The sequence below is a fragment of the Myotis nattereri genome, assembly GCF_964212035.1.
Source record: "Myotis nattereri genome assembly, chromosome: 4".
Classification (NCBI taxonomy): Eukaryota; Metazoa; Chordata; class Mammalia; order Chiroptera; family Vespertilionidae; genus Myotis; species Myotis nattereri.
In genome coordinates this window covers 33,549,499-33,574,061 of record NC_138079.1, presented here as the reverse complement: position 1 = coordinate 33,574,061, position 24,563 = coordinate 33,549,499, and the positions used below count along the sequence as shown (strand labels likewise).

General features: G+C 40.0%; 1 protein-coding gene across 1 annotated transcript; it reads right to left on the bottom strand.

Annotated features, from left to right (window-relative positions):
* Positions 1-1,254: 1,254 nt before the first annotated feature.
* SHISAL2B (shisa like 2B) lies at positions 1,255-24,036 on the bottom strand. The gene is made up of 3 exons (XM_081089111.1): positions 23,767-24,036; positions 15,003-15,160; positions 1,255-2,566 (listed from the first exon to the last, which is right to left on the bottom strand). Exons 1-3 carry the CDS (start codon positions 23,955-23,957, stop codon positions 2,430-2,432), a joined length of 486 nt encoding a protein of 161 aa, XP_080945237.1. The 5' UTR covers positions 23,958-24,036; the 3' UTR covers positions 1,255-2,429.
* Between the last annotated feature and the right edge of the window lie 527 nt (positions 24,037-24,563).

Sequence of the window (24,563 nt, the reverse complement as noted above, 5' to 3'; positions counted from 1 at the left end):
TAAGCCTTCTTGCTTTTTTAAAAAAAAAGTTATTGATGTGACATTGTTTCACAAAACCATATATGTTTCAAGTGTACAGCACAACGAAACGTCATCACACTGCAACAAATGGCCTTCACCCCAAGCAAAGTCTCTCTGTTCCCATTCTCCCCCTTTTTCCACCTCCAGATACCTCCAACCTTTCCCTCTGGCCATCACCACACTGTTGTCTGTAAGGCTTCTTGTTTTTAATATTTTGTCTCAATCTATGAAGCACAACTGCTTCCAAGTGACAGAGACAACCTGTTGTTTCACTGGATGAGCCCTGTGGCGCCCCCTCAGGTTACCTGGCTAGACAGGGAGTGCTTCAAGAACTCCACCTGGTCCTAGTGCTGGGATTCAAGACTCTTGGGCAGCCAGCATTCAAGAACTGGTTTCTTAGGCCTGAATAACGCTAATCCCACTTGTGAAGCTCAGGGTCTTCTGATCTCATTTTGTCTTCTCCCAACTCCTCTAAAAATATGCAGTGTTGCCCTAACCTGTTTGGCTCAGTGGATAGAGTATCAGCCTGTGGACTCAGAGGTCCCAGGTTCTATTCCGGTCAAGGGCATGTACCTTGGTTGCGGGCATGTATCTTGGTTGCAAGCACAATCCCAGTTGGGAGTGTGCAGGAGGCAGCTGATCAATGTTTCTCTCTCATCGATGTTTCTAACTCTCTATCCCTCTCCCTTCCTCTCTGTAAAAAATCAATAAAATATATTTTTAAAAAAATACGCAGTGCCCGAGACTGGGATGTGTCTCCCAGAGCACACCCATGAGGCATCCAGTCACGCCCAGCCCATGCCTGTCCCACAGGTCAGGAGTCGGGACCATGAGCATTTTGCAGACCCTGAATCTTAAGTTTCCTACTTCTTATGTCATTTATGGCCTGTGTCCTTCCCCTTGAGCAGAAAAGTAGAACTGTACCAGTGCCTTAACTAAACCTACATTTATTTTCACCAGAGGCAACATCTAATTAGTAATATAATTATTAACGTGTGCATTAAGATAGCTGACTTTCTGGAATTTTTTTAAATCAAGCTAGCTAAAAGATCAAGAAGTACTACAAATGCTATACATGCTTTCACAAAAAGAAATGAAAATTCTTGGCTTTTGTGACCACATGAAAATTTTTGTAATGTAGTGTTTTAACTTCTAGACTTCCCATGCACCCTAAGCAATCTTAATATCTAAACACTGACCAAATTGCCCTTTTTTGAAACGTAAAATATAACAGGCAGTAGACGTTACATCTGGAACTATGATGTCAGTATAACCACATGTGGCTATTTAAATTTAAATTAACTAAAAATATAAAAATGTATTCCATTGCACTGGTCACATTTCAAGTGCTCAGTAGCCACAGTGTGGAGTGGCTACCCTGCCAGACCATGCACATAGAGAAAGGACATTCCCATCTTCTCAGAAACTTCCACTTCACAGCACTCGTTTAGAAGATACCCCCAGTTCTTGGTAGAAATTTTGGCCACCTAATGATCAAAAGTTCTATCCCTGAGAGAAATAAAGCATTTTTTCTTTTTCCTATCAGAACACAGAAGCTATAGTCACCACTTTTGAAGAAGACTAGTCTCCCAACTGCAGACTTTATGCAACACAGAGATGTATGTGTTCGGCAGAGCCAGCTTAAAATGATTCCTTTTTCCCTTTGAATTCTATTATAAAACCAAGTCTGTGTTCTTGTAATAAAAATACCACTTAAGGGGGGAAAAAATCTTTTAAGACAATTATAATTTGCAGAAACTGTAGTTTATTTGTAGCTGTCTCAGTGGCATTAGGTAGATCCAGGAACTTTCTCAGTGAAGGACTTTTGTCATGGTTATCCTTCAGTATGCAGAAAACATGTATTATGCAGATTATACATTATAATGTATTTTGGTTTTGAATGTTAGCTTTTATAAAGGCAATAAATATATGGTGAGTGTGCCAGCAAATCCTCTAAAAAAAAGGCATGGGTTGACTTTTAAGAGACTTAGGAGCATTCCACCTCTAGTTTATAAGACCATTCTCCCAAAATCTACCTATCTGCGCCATCGCTTTAAAAAAATAACTGCCTCTAAGTACCAAAAAGTCGTGAAATTCTGGTAATATGTCTCATCGTTTCTCACAGAGATAGGCTTGCTTATCTGTTAATTGATAAATTATTTAACTTTGCCTAAAGTATTAGCATAATTTTGTATAATGTACATTTTAATTAGCAAGTAAAAGTAAACTTATGTACATGAAAATCTATTAAATCCTTAGTGGGTGTTTAATAAAAAGATTGATTAAAAATGCAGCTATGTTTTGCTTTGTGAGTGGTGAATTTTTTAAAAGTATTATTACGAACTATTTAAAATGCACTTTATTTTTACTGTTCCATCTCTCCTGTGAGCTTTTATAACACAGAATTTTTAATAATACACGATGTTGATTTGTGTTGTATCCATTGTTTTTTCCTCAATTACATCATCAGCTTCATAGATTGTTTCATTTGTTGAATTTGATGCTGCGTTTGAATTGGGGGTTTTGATTTTCCTATTTGAGTTGCCTGCAAATACACAAAACAAAATGAATTAATGAGAAATTATGTCATGAAACTTGACTTTGTAACAGGTTTGCTTAACAACATATATTTTGTAGCAATATTGAAAATATTGAAAATACGGTGTCCTGAAAACACTATGTGGATACGTGAGAACTGAATCCCTTCAAAGTTGTTTTTGAGCGTTTTCTCCTGAAAGTCACATAAGGGAAATGTTCAGTAACAAAAGTCGGGTTTTATTTCCATGCTTACCTTTCTCCACGCTTCTTTGGAGATAACTACACGTTTGAAGAGAAGGTAACGATTTCTGAATTGTTGAACAAAAGTGTGGCTGTCCCTATTCTTGAAGTGAACAAAACTATACTGAGGCCAATCATCATAATTTGCAGCACTTTAAGGCTTTGCCATCAAAGTCGATTTAGATGTAATTTTAAAAAAGAACACACTTGTGCCACAATCTCATTCACTCATGTAAATATGAGTCCAGAATGTACAAGGATAGAGAACTTTTTGGTGGCAAAATAATGTTCTACCTCTAAACATCCAGGCATAATGTTTCAACCATTTGATTTGTAAAAGCTAATTTGCGGAAGGCACATTTTCTGACTTGGCAAGTAGCCCTCTGCCCAAATAAGCAAGTAAAGCTATTTAAAGTAAACATAGGAGGGAAAGCTGGCATGAAAATTGGGTGAAATGATAACTTCTTGATTGTTATTTGCAAAGTAGACTTTTAAAATATATTTGCTTCAAATTTAAATACAATTAAATACTTTAGTAGAATATATTCTAAATGAGGGCCCTTGAAATTATTTTCCTCCTATAATATCTGAAAAACAATGTTTGTGGTTTATTTTTCATTTGTTTAGTATTATTTTTACTCTCCTGTATCATAGCAGATAAAAGTAAAAGATCCAAGTTTCATATTATCTGTGTAGCATTTGTATCTCATGTAAGCATGTCCTTTAAACATCTAAAATTTGAATATTTTATTGGAATTCCAGGAAATCTGAAAACTAATGTGTAATTCAAGTCCTTCATGTTTCCGAAGCTTTTCACTTAATTAAATTCATAACATTTTAATCAGGGTTGCAAGGTGTTTTTGTCTACCTTGTCACCGTTTTTGTTCTCTTTTTATGATGAATAAACTCAGGAAGTTATTTCCCAACTTAGTTTGAGGTTCTCTCTAAGTCTTCAACATTCTGACATCTCTAGTTTCCATTATGCGTTTTTTCTGTCAACAACTCAAGGGGTTTATCTAACCTGTCTACAGCCCTCTGAGACCTAGAGGCTCACAAAGTACCTTTCAGTTACTATAGATTTTTCTCACCAAGGACTTGTGCAGTCCCCTTCCTTCAGCCCTGACTCATTATTTCCTTGGCTACTGCCTGGATTCCTCTAACCAGTGTAGGTACAGAGATCTTTTCTTAGATTGGCCTCTTAAGGTAAGGCAGTTTCCCCAACAAGCAATTTGCTCCACGAACAAGAAAAGATTTGTTGTAAATATCATACTGACGCTATTTGAAACAGGAGCTTTGATGAGCATGTTACCATCCCCAATGTTCTCTTCCTGCAGCTGACTGCATCCCTTTGGAAGAATTTTTTTAAAATATATTTTTATTGATTTCAGAGAGGAAAGGAGAAGGAGAGACAGAAACATCAATGGTGAGAGAGGATCATTGATTGGCTGCCTCCTGCACTCCCCACACTGGGGATCGAGCCTCCAACCCAGGCATATGCCCCGAACAGGATAGAACTTCAACCTCCTGGTTCATACTTTGAAGTTCAACCAATGAGCCACTCTGGCCCTTTAGGAGAATTTTAAAAGAGAAAGAAGGAACTGTCTCAACCACCTCAGCTTTTCCTAATGTGGTTGAGACAGTTCCTTTTTTTGCTTTAAGAAACAAAAGCTAATTTTTTAACCAATAAAATAGGGGTAAAACCAGCTGCCTCTTTTGGGTCAAAAAATTACAATATGGATTCGATTTAAAGTAAGAAATCTATAATTCCATTGAGCTTTCAAAGGATTTGTTACACATAAAGCAGTTTTTCTTATCTAATGCCTCTTTTTTTTTTTTAACCTGAGTACAGATTGTAAAAAAAAGATCCATGTGCTTTCCCTGGTTGACATTAGTTGCTTTCTGCTGCTGGCTTCCCTTTTTTTTTTTTAATCTGGTCATCATATATAAATCTCAATCTTCCTTTAATCCTATACTTCTCAGACTGGCATTTAAATTAAAATTTTAATCTTTACCAACATTTAAATTCATTTAATCAAACGAATAGAATTCATTTAAATCAAATTCATCAATCTACCTATCCTCATTCACAGTCTCTAGGCCAATATATTTTTGCTGATAAGATTTAAATTTTGTATTCATTTTCAGAACCATTCCTCAGGGACCCACTTATCCTATAAACTCTTCTGTGAACACTGCTTACTAAAATTAAATTTATTGGGGTAACCATTGGTCAATACATCATATAAATTTTTAGGTATACAATTCTATAATACACCTTCTATACATTGCATTGTGTGCTCACCACCCAAAGTCTAGTCTTTTCTGTCACCTTATATTTGACCATCTTTCCTCTTCCCACCTTCCCCTCTGGTAACACCGTACTGTTGTCTGTGTCTATGAGTTTATTGCTTTCTGTTTTATATCCCACCTATGAGTGAAATCACATTGTTCTTATCCTTTTCAATGTGACTTATTTCACTTAACATGATACTAGTACTTGAGAGTTTATGATCCATCTATGTTATCCCAAGTGGCAGTGCTTCATCCTTTCTTATGGCTGAGTAGTTTTCCATTTTATATATGTACCACAGCTTCGTATCCATTATCCATCGAGGATTGGTTGATTAGGTTGTTTCCATGTATTGCCTACCATGAATAATGCTGCAGTGAACATAGGGGTACATATCCTACACTGAGTGGCCAGATTATTATGACCAGCCAGATTATTATGACCACCCCATCAGTACTTCATTGACACTTCCAAAAATACTGAATATTGAAAACTTCCTAAGAAAATACTCTCAAGGTTTTATTATTATTATTTGCATAACTAACTCACTTCGTTGTACTGATGGGGTGGTCATAATAATCTGGCCACTCAGTGTATAGCTTTACAAATAAATATTTTCAAATTTTGAGGGTAGATATTCAGAAGAGGGGTTGCTGAGTCATATGGTAACTTTATTCTTAATTTTTTTTTTTGAGGAACTTCCATACTGTTTTCCATAATGGCTGTACCAATTTACATTGCCACCAGCTGTGTATAAGGTTCCTTTTTCTCTACAGCCTCTCCAACATTTATTTCTTGTCTTATTGATAATAGCCATTCCAATAAGTGTGAGTTAATATCTCGTGGTTTCCCTTATAGGTAGTGAGGTTGAGCATTTTAAAATATATCTGTTGGTCATCTGTATGTCTTTATGGGAAAAGTGTCTTTCTGGTTCTCTGCCCATTTTTTAATTGGTTTGTTTTTTGGTGTTGTTGTTGAGTTGTATGAGTTCTTTATATATTTTGGATATTAGACCTTTATTGGAGGTATCGTTTGCAAATATCTTCTCCCATTCAGTTGGTTGCCTTTATGTTTCATTGATGATTTCTTTTGCTGTGCAGAAGCTTCTTAGTTTGATGTAGTCCCATTCATTTATTTTTGCCTTTAGGAGCAAGTTCACATAAACCTCTCTGAGACCAAGGTCCATAAGCTTAGTACCTATGTTTTCCTGTATGTATTTTTTCCTTTTTCTATTAATCCTCACACAAGGATATTTTTTCCTTTGGTTTTTAGAGAGAGTGGAAGGGAGGGACTGAGGGAGGGGTAGAGAGAAAGAAAGAGAAATATTGATGTGAGAGAAGCACATCAATTGGTTGCCTCTTGCACGCACCACAGCCAGGGCTGGGGATCAAACTTGCAACCCAGGTATGTGCACTTGATGGGGATTCGTACCATGACCCTCCAGTTTCAGGCTGATGCTCTAACCACTGAGAACATGGCCAGGACTCTCCTATGTATTTTATTATTTATGTACAATACTCTTGCCTGCCATTTTTTTTAAAAAAAATGCTGGGACCTCTGCCAGTCTTCATCTCCTATCTCTCTGGCAGAATTATAATTAAACTTTTCTGCCATTGTCTGCCTAGCTCCTACCTTCTGTGTACCATTCGGCAGGCCTACAACAGCTTCTAACTACTAATCAGCTGGCTCACTTTATCATTTAGTAGAAAATCTACATATCCCACTCATCCCACTGTAACTTCTAGTGGAAACAAGCAATCTTAGATTTTCACCTAAAAGGGGTTTTTTTGCAAGAAGACATTTTCCTCTCAAGTTTAATATGAGGCACAGGGCTGGATCTGAAGTAAATGGTGAAGAGCAAAACTATAGACCTCTCCCCTCTTACTGCCCTGCCTTCCCTTAAGGATATATAGGGTTATCTCTGATGAGCCATAGTTAAAAATTCATTGTGAAAGTTTAAATCCTAAGCTTGCATTTTTGCTTTGTCCATTTGTCAATGAGTAAAGGCAATTATATCCAGAAATGTTTTCCTACCCTATTTTTTCCACAATTGGTTTTTCTTTTCTTTACATTTTGTGCATTGTTAATCTTTCCCATCCATTGATGGTTAATATAACTAACAAAGGAATTTAACTGATACTTTAAGTCCTTTCAATGAATTTTCACACTGAGAGACTGGCTTCTATTTTGCTTATTGTTTCCAACATCAACCAGGATTGTTTAACACTGTGCCCTGAGGAGGACTCAGAGATGCTAAATGTAGCCATAGACTGCTGAGCAATTTGGTTTTCTGCATTCTAGGAACAAAAACAGCCATAGGAAATTCCAGACTCATTATTTTAAGTAGAAAATTCTCTTTAGGAGACACAAGTGGCCTCTTCTGTCATTAAGTTCAAATTAGTCCATCCTCTACTAAGATCTCAGTGAATTCTTAAAGCCCTTCTAAATAGAATAGTATTACGAAGTAATCTGGCAGCCTAATTAATGAGTTCTAAGCAGTGCTTTGTTGGAGTGGTGTTAAACCTACTAAGAAAAATAGCTCCCCAAATTATCTGTAAATTGAGGGAAAAAATACCACTTGATTTTTAAAATCTTGACTGTGTGATTTATAAATTTATTTGGAAATCTGACCCTTACAAGAGTAGCCAGGAAATTTTGAAAAAGAAGCATAATGGAGAGAAGAGAAAGTCTTGCCTAATCAAATATTAAACTATAGAGCTATAATAATTTTAAAAGTATATTGCTGGTTTAAGAATAAACAGACTGATAAATTTGACAGAACAGAAAATCTAAAAACAAATCCCTGTTTATATAAAAATTTAGTTTATGACAAAGATGATATTTTATATTGGCAAAAGAAATATGGGTTTTTCAATACATTGGCTCATTATTTGCAAAATAAAAATGAAAGCAGATCCCTACCTCACACTTTAAACCAAAGTTAAAAATTCCTGGCTTGTTGAAGATTTAAATGTTAAAAACAAATGAATCAATGTATTATATGAAACTAAAGGGAGAAATCACAAAAGGTGAAACAAATTAAAAAATTGTCATTTACAAAATTAAAAAGGAAATAACTATAAAAATATTTGCAATATATATGAAAAAGAGTTTAGTTATTGTAAGGAAAATTCTTATAAAACAATGAAAAAAGAATACTGCCATGGAAAAATGTGTATTAGATATGAGCAACGACATGCCACAAAAAAATAATGACAAATAAACATTAAAATATCCAGTCTCCTAATTAGATAAAATCAAAACACTACATTATTTCTCTCAATGAAATTAGTAGAACATATCTTTTGAAATAATACCCATGAAATAGTATTTTTCTGGTGGGCCATTAGCAGCTTGTATCCAGAGCCTTTAATATGTGCCCATCCTTTTGCTCAACAACTTCACTCCAAGGGATCTGTGCTAAGAAAACACTTAAATGTTCATTGTATGTATGTAATGGGGGTGGGGGTGGGGTAGGGGTGGGGGGCGGGCGATGGAAGCTAGTTCAAAGTCAGTAATTTAATAAAATATGGCATACCCAGACTTCGGTTTCTAAACACCATTCACAACTAAAATGCACCAGGGTTTTGGAGAAATGTCAGGTTCCTGGGATGGAACAGGGAAAGTACAGAACACCCTGGAACATCTTGTGATGGAAGGCAAAAAAGCGCTTTAAAAATAATGAACACTTTTCAAAAAGGACACCGGACCATGTATAAAGTGACTCCCATGGGTCAAATCTGAAACAATTCGAGGATCAAAATAAATAACTGTAGTAGTAGGATATTTTATGATAAGGACTCTGAGTTCATACTGATCTTAATAAATGAACAGGTAAATAAATAGGGAAGAATGGAAAGTAGAATTCCTGTAATTAAATAACAACTAATAGATGTAGAAGGAATGATGAAGTTAGAAAATCACCATTTTACACCCATTATAATAATAATCCTGAAATTATTCTGAAATTCTGAATGAAAAAAATTATAATTAATAGCAATTAATGGGTGGGTTGTCAGTTTGAGGAGGAACAGGATATTTTCATTATTTCAAAGTACCTGCCAACCAACTACTTAGTAATGATAAAGGCAAAAATAGTGACTTTACAATGGATTAATCTAGCAAATACAGCATTAACCAAAGAATCCAAGGTAACAGCACCAGTAATGGAACAAACCAATATAGTGTGTGCTTCCTGTTATGGTGCCCTGAGCATATAACATCTATGGTATTCTTGTCAAAAATGTATAATCTCTCTCCAATCATGAGAAAACATCAGACAAATTAAAACTGAGGGACACTGTACAAAATAATTGGCTTTTACTTTTCAAAAATGTCAAGGTCATGAAAGATAAAGAAAGACTGAAGATTGAAGGAGACTAAAGAAATATGACAACTAATTACAAGATGTAATTCTGAGACAAGAAAAATAGCTATTAAGGATATTGGCAAATTTTGAATATGAACTACAGATTTGATAATATTCCTGTATTAATGTTATATTTCCTGGCTTTGATAAATTTACTGTAATTATGTAAAAACTATTCTTGTTCTTAGGAAATGCACAGTGAAATATTTATGGTTAAAAGATAGGATATCTGAAAATTATTTTCAAATTGTTCAGAAAATGTATATCAAGAGAAAGTCAAGAATGAAAACAATGAGGCAAAATATTAAGTTAGTAAAGCTGAGAAAAGGTATATAACTTTCTCTATAATTTTTTGGTAACTTTTCTGGAATGTGAAATTATATCAAAATAAAAAAATAGCCTGGCTGGTATGGCTCAATGATTGAGCATCGACCCAAGAACCAAGAGTTCACTGGTTCGATTCCTGGTCAGGGCACATGCCTGGGTTATGGGCTTGATCCCCAGTAGGGGGCATGCAGGAGGCAGCTGATCAGTGATTCTCTCTCACCATTGATGTTTTATCTTTCTCCCTCTCCCTTCCTCTCTGAAATCAATAGAAAAAATAAATAAATAAATATTCATAGTACTCCATCATGGTAATAAAATGTAACCATTAAAAATTAAAAATTATGGCAAAGGTATTTATTTATTGGCAAACAAAGATATTGATATTATTCCGTGAAAAAAAAAAAAAGCACGTTATTATAAGACTCACCCCCTCCCCATTTTGTTATATATATCTATAGATGCAAAGAAAAAAAAAAATCCATGGATATTCACTATGGTTTAATATCTATTATCTTTATATGGTGGGATCATGGATGTCATTTATTTGTTTGTTTCTCTATATTTTCTAATTTTCTTACAATTAAAGAGAAGTGAGTTGTTGTTTTTGTTTTTAACTCAGGAGTAAGGGTGTCCTCTAAAAAGAAGAAATAGATCATTCTGAGCCAGTCTAAGTCCTATTTTGCTCACAGGCAGAATAAATGATTATATGATCTTCAATTTGCTTTCTTTCTCAGTACTCCAGATGTAATTTACGTTTTTCTCCTAGACAACTGTGTCTTACTGCTGATTTGTTTGTCCTTTTCATTTACATCACCTGCCTTGACAAAAGAAATCACCAAATACAGGCTTGGAGTTGTCTATTATTCCCATACAGCTATATTATTTATGTGTACCAGGCACCCCTGCTGATATCTGCCTTCTAATTTTCATCAAAAACTCTGTTTCTCAGAACGCTTCTCCTCTATTCTCCACCCCACTCCACAGCTGCAGGGTGTCGATGGGCACTCAAAAATCACAGGGTGAATACACTGTCAGTCCTGGAGCATCAATTTCACTCATATCTGAAAATAAGATATTATTAGAGTAAAGCCAGCCCTTACATTATACAGTCAAAGAGAAAATTCCCATAAACTAAAAACTAAAGTGGGTAACTTCAAACAATTAAAAGCTCATAAGGCTTAAGGCAGGCCTTTCCACTCTAGCTCTTGCTTTTCTGGAAGCATAAGTTCCTCTCTTATTGACCTTCAAGGATTCACCAATGGAAAAGTTTGAGAAGCAGGGATCTAAGACTCTCGCCCCTTTCGTTGCTCCTCTACTAGCTACTAATTCATATGTTTTCAAATGAGGCTTCACCCTCAGGAGTGTCTACTCAGAAAAATGCCCTTCACACAGCCATCTTCTGCTCAGAGCTGTACATCTTATACAGTATGATTTACAAGCTGTGCTATTCTTTTTAAATGTTGGCATTTGAAACATGCATAACTCAAAATACAAAAGTTAAAAAGGAAGAAATGGTTATGGCCACAATTTAAAGGCTAATCAATTGCTTAGAAATAGGATCTCTACACAAAGTGAGCCCTGGAGGTAGCCCAATTAAATGCTATGGTCACTGCCAGAGACCAGCTTCTTTCAGGATCAATTCAAAATGTATAAAGCCTTGAACTATATACATTGAAAAAAAAATGAAACCCAATAGAATAAAGATACAGAAAGAAAAAATCTTGGCAAAATTATTTAAGATTAAACTATTTTAAACTTGCTGTCATTTAGAGAGACAAAAAAAAAAAAAAAAAATCCAGTGCAGTGCCCTAAGTCAGTTTTAGTGTGTACACAAAAGTACATTTCCCTTAAGGCCATGCAAATTGCTTGTAATGAAAACAGTTTCAATTATAAAAATTAATTTAAAGTAATGGGAGAAAGTAACCAAAGAACATATATGCATAAATGCGTAACCTATGGACACAGATAATAATGTGAGGAAGGCCTAGGGTGCAGTGGGGGTTGGGTAGTGGGGGCTAAAGGAATGAGTATGGGGGACATCTATCTGTACTCTCAACAAATAAATACATGAATGAGTGAATGAATGAATGAATAAATAAATGGAGGCTGGAGATCCAAGATGGTGATGAATCAGGTGGAAGTTACACTCACCTCCCAGGACCAAACTGGAATTACAACTAAAGTATAGAAAGATCATCCTGAATAACCAAGTGAAGACTAGCTGGAGAGAAATCTATAACCAAGGACTTGCAGAGGAGGCCTCATCAAGGCTAGTAGGAAGTGTGGAGGCACAAGAAGGCTGGCCAGACTCCCAGGGATGGCAACTGAAGTTCTGGAGGAATAGCTCAGCTGTGGGGTTTCCCCCTGAGAAGCCTGGGGTCTAGACCCCAAGGTGGTTTCCCTAGTCCAAAGCACCAGAACTGGAAAAGGTGACTGCATAAAATCTGACTGTGAAAAGCAGAGAGATTTCTGTCTGCCTCTCAAAGGGCCAATATACAACATTTTGTTTGCAGCCGTTCACACTGGGCTTCAGGACTAGAGCTACATGAAGAGAGTCTGGGGTTGGTGGCTCTGGGGTGAGAGCTGTGAGGTCAGTCACCAGTATCCCTGTGCTGAGTCATTCATTCCCTTATCCTGCAGAAGCCATCTTTCTCAGGCAGAGCATTCCCCTCTATGCCGCATCAGCCTGGGCGGGGGGGGGGGGGGGGGGGGGCAAATAGTCCCACCCACTGGGAATCCAAGTTGTCCCACCTTGTGGAGCTTAAGTCCTGCTGAGGAGTGCAGCCAAAGGATCTTTATGTGACAGAACCTAAGAGACAGCCTGCAGGCAGAGGCAGATCTCTGGGTGTTTTGAAATATTTCCTGACCTTCCCCTGGGCTCTGGTGCTAGTTAAAGCAGGCCTTGGTGCACAGCTTGTCCCTTTCCACATGCACCAGGCCCAGTAGAAGGAGCCACAGCTGTGGATTGCTAACAGCTCCAAACACGTTGCCCAGGGTCAGTCACAAACAGGGTCTGACATTGGTCTGCTCCAGAGTCTCTCCAAAGAGTCCCCAAACCAATACACCCAGTGGTCAGCTCTGGAAAACAGCAGAGCAGGATCCAATAAGCTTCACAAGAAGCATTTCCACAGGGAGTTCTCGGCAGGCACTAGACCATGCTGAGGCAAATGTCACTTCATGTGATCAACTCCTGCACAGCAGCTTGCATGTTGTGTTGGGGGTTGAGTCTCACTGTCAGCCAGGCTGAGGGTTGGTCCCATGCACAAATGGGCCAATAGCAATCACGACTCAATTACAACAGGAAAGCCCACATAATGCATTCAAGGGACATTCTTAAAGCCCTGAGCTCAGGTGATTAGGGTGACTACACCACTGGGTCCCACAGGTCACCTATTATACAGGGCCACCCACAGGGCCACCCTACCCAAACTGAGAGCCACAGCAGACCTACCTAATACAAAGAAACAAACAAACAGAGGCAGCCAAAATGAGGAGGCAAAGAAACAGGCCCCAAATGCAGGAACAAGAGAATTCTCCAGATGAAGAACTAAATAAAGTGAATATAAGCAATCTATCAGCTATAGAGTTCAGAGTAATGATTATAAGGATGCTCAACAGCATTAAAAAGGACCAGTTATGCCTGGCCAGCGTGGGCAGTAGACAACAGGGGAACGAGGATAGGAAAGGGAGCTATTTGTTTTAAAGTTTGCAGTTTTTACAAGCTCCCTATGTGATTCTCATGCGTAGTAAAACTTAAGAACTGGTACCTTACATTATCTAAGCAGTTGAGACAAAAATTGATTATGTGATCTGGTTATTTCATAATCACTAACCCACTGCTTCATTTTGCCTGTGGAGAAACAAGGGTTTAACCCATAAAAACCTGTCAAGTCTGCCATGCAATCTCCAAACTTCAGAAATGGCTTCAGAAAGAGGACTGCAAAGAGATACCCCTGAGAGAGCTCCCCACAGAGAAGGCAAGGAGAGCTTATGCAATCAGGCAGCAGCAGTGGACTGAAAGGTCACAGAGCACGTGCTCCACACTTACAAGCTTCAGGATCCAGCTAAAATAGAGCATATGAGCAGAGAATTTTCTAATTTTTTAAAACAACTCTCTAAATTTTCTTTTTAAATGGTAGTCAGCATGTGTCATGTTTTAAATATATATATACGTATATTCTAAATTTTTGTTAAAATACATTCTAAATATATGTCGAAATACAATTTATGATTACTACTTTTTTTTTTAAATCCTCACCCAAGGATATGTTTTTATTGATTTAGAGAGAGAGGAAGGGAGAGAGAGAAGGAGAAACATCGATATGAGAGAGACACATCAATTGGTTGCCTCCTGTATGCACCCCAAGCAGGATCAAACCCGCAACCTGGGTATATGCCCTCATTGGGAATCGAGCCTGTGATCCTGCGGTGCACAGGACAATGCTCTAACCTACTGAGCAACTCTGGACCATAATTACTACTTTTTAAATACACTTGCAGAAATTTATATTCACAAAATATTAATAATTCTGAGTTTCTTAACGATAACAATTAGCATACAGGAGGCAACCAATTGATGTGTAGCACATCATAACTGAAATAACAATGAAACCCAGTTCCATGAACGACACATAAAAATGTCTTCCTACTTTATAGTCACACTAAACACATCACTATATGTAACTAGTTCATAATCTACTCAAAAACAGGACTATCTTCTGTCTATTTTTCTGTTTCTTTTACATGCCTCTGAATTATTTTACACACCTCCTCCGAAGTCTGTACACCATAGGTGCACAAGGTAAATGCTTAGCTGGCCATTGACTAACCAATCTAGAGTAATGCAACACCGAGAATTCATTATCAGGTAGTCGTTTCTCTCTTTATGTGACTTCTGTGGCTCCATCAAAAACAAAATTTAAAAATTCCAAGAAGATAAAACTTTGTAATGAGTCATACATATCTTAAAGTGGATTTATTGGATCAATGTATTATTTTTCACAAGAACATCTACATCCTGCTGCTATTTTCCCTCAGGCACAATTTCTCTAAGGTATTTCATCATTGAGGCCTAATTTAGCATGTATTTATACAAAGAAACATAATGAATTGAATTTTTAAAAAGCACTCATTAGCAGTATGATCTCTTACCCAGGTACAGGTTATTCTTTTCAACAGAGTACAGGTAATTGGCTACAAATAATGGGTACTAATTACCTTCTTGAGTGGAAGAAGTCTCTAGGTGTTGAAGTTTAAGGCCAGTGTCTAACCTTTGAGGCTTTGTATGCAGAAATAGATAGCAAAGGACACAGACACTGATGACAAAGGCAAGTAAAACAAGGGCAGCAATTCCCAATCCAATCAGGGCACCGATGCTGAGGAAAACAGAGAAAACATTGTGAGTGTCACACAGACCAGTTTGCACAGGAACTAAAGAGGAGGTTTAAATACTGTTAGTTCTTGCTTCAGTTACTCATAATCAAATTATATTTTAGGATAAATAATAGTAGTATATGATTGCAATCTACAGCTCTCCTTTCTCTACCATGAAATTCTTACCATATTTTCTCTATACATATATCTTATCTAATAAAAGAGAAACATGCAAATTGACCATACTTCCACCACATGCACAAGCCATGCCCGTAAGCCATGCCCACCAGCCAATCAGGAGCGAGTATGCAAATAAACCCAACCTAGATGGCAGCAGCCACAGAGCTGGAGCAAACAGGAGGCTTGGGTTGCCCCTGGCGATGGAGGAAGCCAAGCTTCCCACCTGCCCTGGCCGGCTGTGGACTCTGCTCAAGGCTACAAAGTTTCAATTATAGAAAATAAATTAAACCCAGATACCTGCTTCCAGCCACTGTGGCCTCCGCTCAAGGAGGGTCTGGGAGCCTGGGTTGCCCAGGGCCATGGCCAGCCTGCAAACAGCCATCAGCCCCTCACCCAGGCTGGCCATGCCCCCCCAGCGGGGACCCTCACCCCATTGCAGCATGGCCGGCCTGCAAACCACCACAGGCCCTTCGTCCAGGCTGCCCCACGCCCCAAGGGAGCCCCCACCCTGATCCGGGACACCCTTCAGGGCAAACCAGCCTGTCCCCACCCGTGCACCAGGCCTCTATACTAATAAAAGGGCAATATGCTAATTAGACTGGGAGACCTTCTAGGAGACCTTCCAGATGTTCTTCTGGACAAAGCCATGGTAGCGGGGCCGAGGCAGAGGCGGTTAGAGGCCAAGAGGGGAGGGCAGTTGTGTGTGATCAGGCTGGTCAGGGATGGAGCCATTGGGGGTAAGCAGACCAGCAGGGGGGCCAGTTGAGGGCAAGCAGGCCATCAGTGGGGGTCAGTTGGAGGTGATCAGGCCAGTGGGGAGGGAAGATGAGGGCAAGCAGGCCAGCAGGCAGAGTGGTTAGGGGCAATCAGGCAGGCAAGCAGGCAGGTGAGTGGTTAGGAGCCAGCAGTCCCGGATTGCGAGAGGGATGTCCGACTGCCAGTTTAGGCCCAATCCCTGTAAACTGGCAGTAGGACATCCTTCCAGGGGTCCCAGATTGGAGAGGGTTGAGGAACACCCCCTCCCCCATGCACAAATTTCATGCACCGGGCCACTAGTCTGTTAATATTAGTATAGAATATCATGTGAATTCATATTATAGGTAAAAGGTTACATGATTCCCTAGAGATAGTTCAAAAACATCTCAATCGTGACTCTGTTATTAATATATTCCAGAAGCAAAGATCAGGTTTACCAATAAAAGATGACTATAAAAACATTTGCCGCCCCCTGACCGGTTTGGCTCAGTGGATGGAGCGTTGGCCTGCGGACTGAAGGGTCTCAGGTTCGATTCCGGTCAAGGGCATGTACCTTGGTTGTGGGCCCATCCCCAGTATGGGGTGTGCAGGAGGCAGCTGATCTATGTTTCTCTCTCATTGATGTTTCTGGCTCTCTATCCCTCTCCCTTCCTCTCTGTAAAAAAGTCAATATATATATATATATATATATATATATATATATATCTCAAACAAACAAACAAACAAACAAACATTTGCCTCCACAGAAGTACTGAAACAAATGTTTACCAGAAATGCAGAACTTTTCTTTTGGAGATATGTGTGGGAGATATTGTTTACTATTATACCAAACCACAACTATCACAAAAGAGGAGAAGGTTTAAATAAAGGAAAGCAATAGTTATGAAATTTACATAAAGTTCCTGTTCAGTATGAGTTTTTCCTTTCTAAAAGAGCATAATACCAATGGCTTCTAGCATTAAGGAAGAAACCCTTGCACTTTCCTGTAAAAATAAAGTGTATATCTGATAATATTTGCTCTACACTAAATTTGTAATAATTCCTTCTGACACAATTATCTATAAGACTAATCAGATGAGAACTAACATAGTTTACATAAACCTGTGAACTTAATGCTTTTAAATGGGAGATGGAGCTTGAAGAAAAAGGACTGAAAGACTAATGCAAATATATGTACCTTCATGAACCATATGTATGTGTGGGTGTGTAAATACGTAATTAGGTTTTAAGCTTCTCAAGGGCAGATACTTCTGTTGACTTTCCTATGGTGTTTTGCACAATTATTAAAAGTGTTTACATAATCCTTAGCTTGTAATAAATGTTCCATAAGTGGAAGTAAATAATAATTTACGGGTGATGGGTCTACTTGTAGTAATTAAAAATTCATCACTATTGAAAAGTAATAACCTTTTCCTTCATTGTCTTCCTGGCTTGCCTGTAGGTTTCTGTGGGAAGAGCTCAGGAGATTTATCTCAGTGCAGTGGCAGATGCAATGGCGTGAGCGCACTCCGCCTATACAAGCTTCCTCGGCACACTGGGAAGTGGCAGCGCCCGCCTGAGTAAGCCCCCTAGAGCCCCTACATAGTACCCTATCTTTCTTACCATTGGTTGCCCTAAGGATGGTGTAAACTTCTGATTGGTCTGGAATGTTATATATGTTGCTGCTCTTAAACAATAAAATCAGATCTGCGTCTTGAACCGGTCTCCGGAGTCGGGCATGCTTCTTTAGGACTCCGTAGGCCTCACCCCCGCGGGACCCCCTGCCTCAGGCTTCTGCTATTTCCCAGAGATTAGGGCCTTGACAAGTTTGACATGTACCACAAGGGAGGGAAGGGAGAATCTGAATAGCGATGCTAGGTATGTCACTGCCTTGGAAGTAAGGAGAACAGAATTAAAAGTAAGGGGCTAAGCTCATCTAATTTAACCTTGTTTTTAGGAGATAAATCACCCCTGCAAGTTAGAGGCTGCCTCCTGAGCCACAGGCATGGAAATTCTTATGCTTGATTTATTCACGTCAGCCCACTTCCCCTAGCCTTGCACACAAGTGAAGAGTGAGTAATTCTGTGGCAAGAATTATAGTTCTATAGTTACATTGGAGTTTTCACTCACTTGGTGCACTCCAAGGGGTAGACTCCTGGCTTTGGCAACTCCTCTTTCCTGCTTGTTTGCCCCAAAGATGACTTTTGTAGATTATACAGGTCAAGGAGGGTGAGGACTCTACACAGGTACATGGGAGCATAACCCATTTCATTAATATTATCTGTTGCTCAAGGCAGCTGGGAGGCCAGACATCTGGCAAGATTTCTGAAGTGAGAGCCTGGTTATTAAAAAAAATACAATCTCATAAAAAAAAAACACCCACATAATTTAGTCAATTTAAAAGTAAAATTGGCAACTTAGTTGAATTCAGCGTTCATATAGTGGGCTTTTAATGTACACAATTTAAAAAACCAGTCCACATGAAGGAAAACAAAAACAGAGTATGCTGTTTCTGCTTTCTGTTTTGTTTTTTAAAATATATTTTTATTGATTTCAGAGAGGAAGGAAGAGGGAGAGATAGAAACATCAATGATGAGAGAGAATCATTGATTGGCTGCCTCCTGCATGCCCCACACTGGGGATCAAGCCCACAATCCTGGCATATGCCCTGACCAGGAATTGAACCGTGACCTCCTGGTTCATAGGTCAGTGCTCAACCACTGAGCCAGGCCGACTGAGCTCTATTTTCCATTTTTTGTTTGTTTTTTTAAAAAATATATTTTATTGATTTTTTACAGAGAGGAAGGGTGAGTGATAGAGAGTTAGATCCATTGATGAGAGGGAAACATTGATCAGCTGCCTCCTGCACACTCCCTACTGGGGATGTGCCCATAACCAAGGTACATGCTTGTGGGAAACTGATATAGGGTTAAGCCTCGGACTGACCTGCTGGCAAAGTCACAAACAAGTCCTAGCCTAGAGGGCACAGTCCTCTTAGCATAATTAGGCTTGACCTTATAACACTCCCTAGATCTTATCTGGGAATCTAATGGGCTGAGGAAGTGCAGGAAGTGTAACCATGGTGTAAACAAGTGAAACTCACAAGAAAAGTGTAACTTTGGTAGCCACTACCTTGTTTACCCCTCACTATAAAAAGCTTGGGGAGGCCTGAGCACAGTGGAAGTCCTTCCTCTTGAGTTGGACTTGCTCGCCTGGTCCCCCAATATTCCCAAATTATCTCCTGTCTTTTCTTTTTCATTTGTTGTGCGGCTCCTCTTCCAAACCCGAACCCTGAACCATGCAGGATGTGGAGGGAAACACGACACGTGCTCTTGACTGGAATTGAACCTGGGACCTTCGAGTCCGCAGGCTGTCCCTCTAGCCACTGAACCAAACCTGTTAGGTCTCTATTTTTGTTTTTAAAAGAGGTCTTCCCAATCTTGACACACTATTTCAATGTCACAGCTCTACTTTACAGAAATATTGCTCTATGTATGCTAACCTAGATGGAGCTCTGGGAATCTCCTAAGATACTCATTTCAACACATACTTATTGAACTCATGCATATAGCCCTATGTAATAGGCATTATTTTCCTAGGTCCTGAAGAAGACTACCAAAGAGGTTAGGGATCTATAAGAGGAGAAAAGATGGAAGTGGGCTAGACACAGAAAAGGGAGACTTATTCTTCCTTACAGCACCATCTGGCAGTCCCTGAGAGAAGGTCTGCAGCTGTCATCATGGTAATGAGCAATTCTCCTACTCAGCAACTTTACTTACCTGGTAGTAGCTATACCTGTGCCTTTCTCCAGTAGCTGCAGAATCTCAGAACAAATGGTAGTGACTTCTGGAATATTTTTCACAACTGAACTATGTTAAATTAGGGGTTGAGTTCTCCAGTGTGTCCTCAGAGCTCAATAACTAACAAGACCCCCCCAGGTTTAACATTGCCAACTGAGGCCATCAGCTGGAAACATTTTTATAATTCCCAGGAACTGAGGTGCACTGTCCACTTTGTCAGTGCTGAACGAAGACCCCAGCAAACTGTTCAATCCTTTGTGCCCTCAGAAACCTTAGGACAGGTTTCAACCTCTGCTGCTTGTCACTTTGCAGTGAGCCAGGCACTTTGCAGGCACTTTGGGGATTTAAGTCAAACAACTGAGTTTGCCTTATGACTTGTCAGTCTCTACTGCTACCATTATTAACATCTCCAAAGTCTCAGAGCTGGGTTATTACATTATTTTCCAAAAGGCCAAATAATATGCCAGTACCATATACAATGCTTCTCCAAATATTAAGGATAAGCTTTCATTATATTTTTGAGATTTTTCCCCACTCTGATACATCACAATTTTGTTAGTTGAACTCATTGGTAAGTGGGCACTCCTTTGCATATTTTTTGAAGCTTGCAATACATTAAAAAATTATCTTACTGCTTCAGGAAATAACACTTAAAGTCATTTGTTGTAGATTTGGCATGCCTGCCAAATTCTGGATCATCCTAGGAGACTGAGAGAAATAATACAGGATGGGGCAAAAGTAGGTTTACAGTTGTTTGTATGGAAAATAATACAATTAATAAATAATAATACAAGAATATTCAAAACTGTAAACATATGTTTAATGAAATAAAATTGTACTTTTATGTTCAAAATGCTTATCTTTAAACAACTGAAATTAAAATTATCTGTTTGCCAATAAAGTTAACATCCAAAACTGTTAAATTCAATATTAAGAGTTTATAACAAAAATGGAGATATATGATCACCCCCACCCAAAACTTCAGTTCTTTACTTGTATTATTCTTGTATCCAGTGATAAAGACTAACTGAAACTTTTAAAAAAAAAATGGAGATATATGTGGTCTTAGCTGATGTTTGAATAGTACTATATACACTATGCATCGGCATATATTATTTTTATCAGTTCATTCTCTCCCAAGACCTTGAAATACAAAAGTAGCCATTGCATTTTTTCCTATGTTCCAGTACAAGATTTCAGTTTCTAGAATTCATAAACTCAAAATTATTTACACAGATTTAGGGTTTTTTTCTTGTTCATGTCTGAAGAGCTTCTTTTTCTAAAAAAGTTTACATTTTATAATCTTTCCCTTGAAATGGAATTTCCTGAGTTATATATGCATCTTATACATTCTTTGAAAGTTATTTTAAAATGTCATAAATCAGTCATATACATATAACCATAGCACACATCCTTGGTATTCACATCCTTTTTTTTTTTCTTAATCCTCACCTGAGGATATGTTTTCATTGATTTTAGAGAAAAGGAGAGAGAGAGATGTAAGAGAGAAACATTGATGGGTTGCCTCCCATATACTCCCCTAGCAGGGATCGCATCCACAACCTCCTGGTTTACAAGATGATGCTCCAACCAACTGAACCCCCTGGCCAGAGCCACATACTTCTTAAAGCAAGATTCCAATTTACTTGTGCTTTGTATGTTTACATTACTTTAGTGCCTATGGTTAATTTTCAGTAAAACTCTATATAAAGATTTCTAAGATATTTAATAAATGAAGCAGAACAGTCATTATGAAAATATAAACTGCTATTATAACTTTTTATCTTTTATGTTTATGTGTTTTCTGTGAACCATGTAATTTCCTGTTCTTTATAGAAGTTGACAAATTTTTATCTTTGTAATCTCAACACTGCTGCTTTCCCAGCTTGGCATAATAGCGTGTCACAGATTTTCTGAACACACAATATTTACTGTGTGATAGCAGCTATAGCCGTGGAATCTGATAATGCTGGTGATAGTCATCATTTCCAGTTATTTCAATTGAGGATGACCTTATTAGTTGCTTCCAAGAAATTTCCAGATTCTGCAGCTCTTCTTTACTCCTTCCAACTGAATATGATTTGACTTCCCCGTTTTCTTTTACATGTAGATGAAGGTTGAAAAGTGGCATTCATAATGTAGCAATTTTGTCTATGGAAAGTGCAAGCTTTAACTGCCAATCAAAATCCGGTAGCTGTGCAGAGGAAATACCAACTATTTCCCCTGACGGGGAGTGCTTCATTTCATCTTTCACGCTTTTCAAGCATTTTATGATCGCTTCTTGATGAAATGAATCCAACTTATTCAATTGCTGAGATTTTTTATCAGATAAACTTTTATCAACTACAGCTTCTTCTTTTTTTTTTCTTTTTTTTTTTTGGCTAGACTGAGATTATTTACTAAAACTATTGAAATACATACATAAACTATGCTTAACTGGCTACCAAGATATACATGCAGTTCTACTTCTGTTTTGTAAAAGAAGTTAGTAAATGTGCAGCGGTAATGGTACACATTTTCTACAAAAGTTCCAAATGCTTAGACACATGACCCGTGACATGACACAGAGTTGGATACTGTGCCTCCCAGGTAGCCAATAGACATCGGACAAGGAGTGCAAACAAAATATTTCAGTGAATCCCTGTGGAAAGATACACAGGCCAACTCTTAGCCCTAAAACTTAGCGGTTCTGCTGGTCAGGTGATACAAAAGCTAGAAGATAGTCATCTGAAGTCTCCCAGGCCTCTCACCCAACTACAGATTTGAAAAACTTGATAATATAGAACATGCATCTGTGCTGTGGAATCCCAAACACTCTGATAATCCTGCTGGAGAGGATTAAGTTGGGCCACAAATGCCATCAATTATTTTGTGAGGAAGCTGCAGGCCCAGAAGCTTCTGCAGTGACCACAAGGGTGTCCTCTCCTCCAATCCATCCCTGGCTGTACCCCCCCCCCCCCATTCTCTTTCTCTCTCTCTCTCTCTCTCTCTCTCTCTCTCTCTCTCTCTCTCTCTCTCTCCCTCCCTCCCTCCCTCCCTCCCTCCTCTCTCTTAGCAATTTAAGGTGGGTGGGAGTTCTTTCCTATAATCCTGACACCCCATTCATTCTCCAGGCCAAAGGAAGGAACCAAGTTCAAAGTGTGCAACCTTTGGAGTGGAAGGGGAGGAAAAGCGCTTCATAATTTAAAATATCCCCGTAAATACTAGTTGGAATGAGTAAAATTCCCATCATAGTAAAAAGAGGCAGGAAAGGCCCCACCTGAGAAAGCCTCTTCAGCAATGGCCACCCCGTTTAGAAAGAGGGTGTCCTGGGAAGGTTCTACAGAGTGTGAGATCATAGCACCTCAAACTGTACCTCTGTGGGTGTCCAGTTCGGTTTGGGGTGTGTCAGATTAAAGCCCAGTTGCTTGCTCGCGCGCGCGCGCACGTACGCCCCTACCTTTTTGATAGTTTAAAGAATACAGCCAATTCTTTCTTACCTCCAAAGAGACTTGAAATACTCTGATCCTTAGGTAAAGCCTTAAAATTGTCTCCATAGGAGCCCCTTTCTGTTTAAGTGCACCAAATTAAAAAGAATTAAAACCTCCTTAAGTTATCTGCGTGTCTTGTCTCTGCCAGCCAGTCGAGTCGCCCGCCTGGGGTCCCAGGGCGGATTCCCACCTCTGGCGGCCATAGCCCGACCCTCGCCCGAGGAGTGCCGCTCCCGGGGCATCTCCGAGCCGGCAGGGGGGTCTCTCTGCGGAGCCCCCTCCGGTCTAGGAGGCTCCGTGTCCTTCCGGAGGGACCGCCCTGAGCGGGTGGTGGGGACGCGGGCGCCTTCCCTCCTCCCGAGGTGGCGCTGCCCTTCGCCGTCGCCTCCCGGCCCCGGCCCGCCAGCCACCTGCCCTGCCCACCTGAGGCTCCACATGTAGCTGTGCTTGTAGGGGAAGTAGCTGCCCGGCTCGCTGCAGCAGTACTTGAGGTCTGCGAAGCCGCAGCAGTAGCGGAGGGCGGCCGCCTCTCCGCGCCGGGGACACGGGAAGGGCTCCACGAAGCTGCGGTTGAGGCTGTAGTAGCCGGAGCACACCCGGCTCGCCTCGCCCATCGCCGCGGGCTGCGGGCAGGGCCACGCCTGGTCCCCCGATCAGCGCTCGGACCGCACGCGCTCCGCGCCGCCAGCGCCCGCGGACCCCTTCCGCCGGCTCCCCGCTTCGGATCTGGTGTCTGGCTGCCGCGGTTCAGCCTTCGCGCGCCTCCTCTGCTCTCTCTCCTCCCCCTGCGCACATGGTGTCTGGTCGCTGGCCTCGCGCTGCTCCCTCTCACGACTGAGCGGTCGGTCCTTCCACGCGAGGTACCAGCCCTGTGCCTCCTGTCCCGCGCCCTCCAGACACCCCTTCACTTGCCCTCACTTGTCAACAGCCTGGCCCCACTCCATGCCGGGAAGACTTCACCTGAGTTCCACACGTTGGCCCCGTACACAGATGCGCCCAAGTTGCAGTTCCGTTTGCCCAAGCACAGGGCAGGTGGGCCCCAGACAAGCCGAGCAGGGCTGGGGGAGCCTTCGCCCACCACAGGCCAGCGCCCCGAGGAGTGGGGGAGTGGGCAGAACAAAAGGCGCTGAACTACCTGCCAGCGAGGGGGTGTCGAGAAGTACCCCTTCTTTGAGGAGTACATGTGAAACATTAAAATCTGCTCGTCCCATGGTTTCACT

Excerpts from the sequence above, each read along its gene's own strand:
- SHISAL2B (XM_081089111.1), bottom strand. The coding sequence starts at position 23,957 with ATGGGCGAGGCGAGCCGGGTGTGCTCCGGCTACTACAGCCTCAACCGC. Across the intron at positions 15,161-23,766 it reads AGCTACATGTGGAGCCTCAG|CATCGGTGCCCTGATTGGAT; the intron begins GTGGGCAGGGCA and ends TGTTTTCCTCAG. Across the intron at positions 2,567-15,002 it reads GACTTCTTCCACTCAAGAAG|GCAACTCAAATAGGAAAATC; the intron begins GTAATTAGTACC and ends GTGTATTTGCAG.